This window comes from Cantharellus anzutake (assembly GCF_015039405.1).
Source record: "Cantharellus anzutake strain C23 chromosome Unknown EI90scaffold_47, whole genome shotgun sequence".
NCBI lineage: Eukaryota > Fungi > Basidiomycota > Agaricomycetes > Cantharellales > Hydnaceae > Cantharellus > Cantharellus anzutake.
The window spans coordinates 479,890-484,333 of record NW_024066997.1 but is presented as its reverse complement, the minus strand read 5'-3'; the positions used below and the strand labels follow the sequence as shown (position 1 = coordinate 484,333).

Sequence of the window (4,444 nt, the reverse complement as noted above, 5' to 3'; positions counted from 1 at the left end):
TCATCCTCGAAGATATCATATTTTTATGTATTTTATTTAGGGCTCTGGACCTCTTTAAGCTGTCTTCCCACGCGTTTTCAGGTTTCTAACTTCATGTCCTTGTATCTCATTCATTTCTGGATGGTTCTTCACGTTCTTGGTATCATAAATTTTCATTTATTCCCACCTTTCCAATGGTACCAAAGTTGTGTTCTATTTCCTGGTATTCGTCGAGTTAGCAAAAGTTCGCATGCACATTCAGTAATCATGTGCATCGTTCCCGTAGTCGTTCGTATGCAGGCGCCATTTCTGTTTAATTGTTTGGGATTTATGGTATGTGCAGGTGTTTGTATCCTTCATATGGGCTTCCGTGATTTATTTCAGATTTTTCCCTCATGATCTAAGGTTGTTTTGCACTTTCCATGCTTTGTTTTGACCGGGCTCTTCCTTATTTGGACAGAAATTGGTCTTCGCGATCTGCCGAAGTGCGGATCTCGGTTCCGACGGCCGGTTCCCTTTGCATTGCCACCCTCACGTGTCATTAAACATGATGCAGATTTCTATACAGTCATTCACCCCTCAATGAGAGACACCCCCCAATGATAAATCACCACATAACTTCCGAGCCCCCCCATCCTTTGTGATGAGATTTGGCATGTATATAAGGCGTTGCTAGGACTACTTATGTACCGAGTTTGATGTCAAGCGGGCAAGAAGTAAAGGAAAAAATCGAGGAAACGTAGGGAACTTGGGTGTGAGGAGTCACCATGCTTGCAACTTAACCACTCCAGTTTCATTGCTCTCTTCATCTTACCAATAGCTAGCCAGACAGCTAGTGAGCAAAAGGCCAGTGTTACACGTGCCAGTATTTGTTTGTTTTGATGAGACACAGAACCTAAGTCAGAAGCATGTTTTCATCCATTACCCAAACAATCTGTAAATTAAATCACCATTCCCACATCCCCCGACCCCAATATTGCTTTGCTTGCTGCTTTTGACAAATGGTCCGGCATGCCAACTCTTTGGAGTGCCATAGGCAGCTTGCAGCTGAGGCAGCAGAGCTGCACATGCAGAACACCATCATTTCATATAGATCTCAGGTCCTGGATGCAACACAAAATCACAAAAAAGCTCCCAGCACCAGGGAATATGCTTCTCATTGTGATGTTTCCTATTCTACATTCATGCGGAGGCTGAGTGGTGGGAAAAGTCGGCTTGAGGCCTCAATAAACCGGTCATGGCTGAATCAGATTGAGAGTGACACCCTGGTGGAATTCCTTCTCCTTATGTCTGACCATGGATTCCCTGCTACCCATGATCATGTGAAGGAATATGCCTTAGAAGTTGCCCAGATACGCCACCCAAACCTTACTGGGCTTGGTAAAAATTGGGTTGATGGCTTTCCAGTATGCAACAAAAACCGACTTGATGCCAAGTGGAGTACCAACCTTGAAAGTATTTGGGGTGGTGCTGTAAATCCTTTCCTACTCTCGGGCAAAGAAGTGCACTGTTGATGACCTGGAACATATCATGTCATTCTCCTCATCCTCAAATTCTATCATATCTTCCTCACCTCTTTGTTCAACCTTTAAACTACCCGAACGTGCATATGGGCACCTCAGCGATCTTCCTCCTATCAATTGGGATCTGATACATGATCACAACTCAGAGCACAAGACTCACCCTGAATTGATGAAGGAGATTGACGAAATGCAACACGAGTTTTGGAAGGCAAAGACACTGGTAGAAAGAGCCGTTAATGTGGTGGATGCAGCAAATGCCCAGTTGGCATTGGGAGGAATGTATGTGTCTAAATCACAGACACAACTTCTAGTGCGGGAGGAATTGGAAAAGTCAAAAGAGAAAGAGGAAGGTGGACGTATCAAGGGAACGTTCAGCCGCATTGTGACACATGAAGGTTTTTTGAGGGATCAAGCTGAGCGCACTCAATGGAGGCTGGATGAGGCTGAGCTGGAGAAGCTGAAGGAGGAGGCCAAGGAGGGATGGAGAACGTTCAATAGCAGAGGTGGCGAAATGGTGAGAGGAAAAAGCACGCTTAGTTGCGATCAAACAAAGAGTGCCAGCAAAGCCATCGGAAATCCGAATGAGGGGTTGGATGGCTCAGAATTATCCACAGCTCCAGCAGAACAAGCCCCCTGCAATGCTGGAGGTGCCAGGGTGTGCTGAACAAGTGGCTGATGGGGTCAGCGGGGGTCCAACATGAGTGTGCGAATGCACTGTCACACTCTGTCACAGGATACCACTGAGGGGTGAAAGCGCCCATTTCATACTCACTCCCGTACTCACTTCATGACAGGACTCCACTCAAAATATTGCCGGCCACTGATTCATATTTACGTTCTTCATGTTATTCAAATTTATCAATTTTTTCATGGAACTTCATTACACTGAGGCCTGGATTAGTGAAATCCGCACCATTGGGGGGTGAATGACTGTATTCCCGTCATTGGTATTACTTCACAATGGCTGGACCATTTGGGCTGAAAATTTGCATAACTATTTTTCATATTGATGTCACTATTCCCATTATTGGATATCTCATTAATGCGTGATCCTTTTATTATGAAAATTTGGGTGGATTAAGATTAGATCCCTTCCTTTCTAATGGGCTATCAAGCTCGTCTCGGTCGTTACTGGTTGTTCTTCGCGCTTGCTTTTTAAACATTGTCCTCGTTTTCCGGGAGTTTTAGTCATATCTCCGTCATTTATGGGTAGTTTTCCCTGTAATTACTTTTATTGGGTCCGTTTGGGGGACATCGACATTTCCTATTATAAACACGACTTTGAATTTTGCATTAGTTCCTAAGGAATCCTTGTTCCATGGTACTTCCATCCTCAGCTACATGTGCAGACATGGGAAAGTAGTTTCCGTGGAGGTTCTCTGGTTGTTTTTATAGTCAAATCTTGGTCGATTGTCCTAATTCTTGGTTTAATATTTGCTATAAATTCCCCCGAGAATTCCGTCTTGTTGATGCTAAGCTTGAAGTATTTTTGCTAATTTTCTTTCTTCCATTTTATCGTATGTAGTCGTAATAATTCGTAAAATTTCATTAAAATTCAGATTCTTCTTTTTTCTCATATCTACTTGTCGTATGGGGTTTTGTGATTTATCTGGCATATTTCCATAATGGGTTTCCATAGTGTGACCGTTATTTCTCCTACAATGACCATCTTCCTTCACTACCTCTGGTCCTTCTGGACTACCTCCGCTCCTTCTTCGCTAACCTTGGAGCTCCCATATTCCACAATCACCTCCGCTTCCCTCGATGGTCACCACCCCCTCTTTTCAATACATTACCTACGCCTCCCTAAGTACGGAGCCCCGAAGGCTTCTGGACAGCTCAGACGTCCGCTAGCGCACTCCCACCTCCGCTGGGCAATTCACTTGCTTGCCCTGCAAGCCCACCTTCAGGCCTATCCCTCCTTTCCGTTTCTGGGTTATTGCCTACCATTCTGCTAACCCCATAACCCAACTTGTTGGTAATATTCAATCGGCTAATGTTTAACTCTGTTAGCTCTGCTCCGCTCAGCCCTGCTATTTATGGGCCTACCCTTGCTGTAACTATATATACTCAACTTGTACATAGGTTACACCTCAGTAATAAAATCGACTAGAGTTGACCCCCTTTTAGTTCTCATTGCCAGTAAGTAAATTAGGGCACGATGTGTAACTTGGCACAGCGCTCCTGGCATAAGTCACTGAGGCCGAAGCCCTCTGCCATGGAGACACTCCTTCGTCTCGATCCAGTCTCTGACAAGAACCTCAACTAAACACTCACCTATGTCTCTCTTGGACATCAAGGCTGAGAGTTATGAGCAGAGGGATCTTAGACGTAAGCAACAAGCTCAAGGGGGCATTAGGGTCGTGGATGGTGTCTTTGCCACTTGGATGTAACTCTTTCTTTGTCCTTCATGGGTCTATTCAGTACTAACTTGTTATGTACAAGCTATTATCTATTTTATATGAGTTGGAAATGGAATGGATGGAATGGGGGAATGTAAACGGGCCGTTAGGCAACCGTAAATGATGAATATCCAATTGGGAACAAAGAAACAATAAAAGAAATATGAATGAATGGGGAATATATGATAACGGGTCCGAAATGGGAATTGTGAAGGTTAACCCCGTAACACTTCGCCACAGCGCCCGCCTATCCTCCCGTCAGCAACCTCCTCGTCTCCAGCTTTCCAACGAACCCTCATTCATCCCAATTGGTGCAGTAGTTCTTGAGATGTGGCCATTGACAGGTGCTGTCAAGACCATGTGAGGCTATACACTGTGCTGAACCATCCGAATATGGGGTTGCCATTCTGGGAAGTGCTCCATGGGTAAAGGAGGAAGGTATAGCATCACCAATGGGTAGAAAAATGGCTGGGTTGTATGTGTGGTTATGGAGATCTGGAGAGGGGGTGAAATTGGCAGTGGGCATGGGAATTTGGCTTC

At 44.8% G+C, this 4,444-nt stretch overlaps 1 protein-coding gene across 1 annotated transcript; it reads left to right on the top strand.

Annotated features, from left to right (window-relative positions):
- Positions 1–1,509: 1,509 nt before the first annotated feature.
- Positions 1,510–2,166, top strand: EI90DRAFT_3128114 (uncharacterized protein; the record flags this gene model as incomplete). Its single annotated transcript, XM_039064060.1, has 1 exon — positions 1,510–2,166. One exon carries the CDS (start codon positions 1,510–1,512, stop codon positions 2,164–2,166), a length of 657 nt encoding a protein of 218 aa, XP_038912773.1.
- Between the last annotated feature and the right edge of the window lie 2,278 nt (positions 2,167–4,444).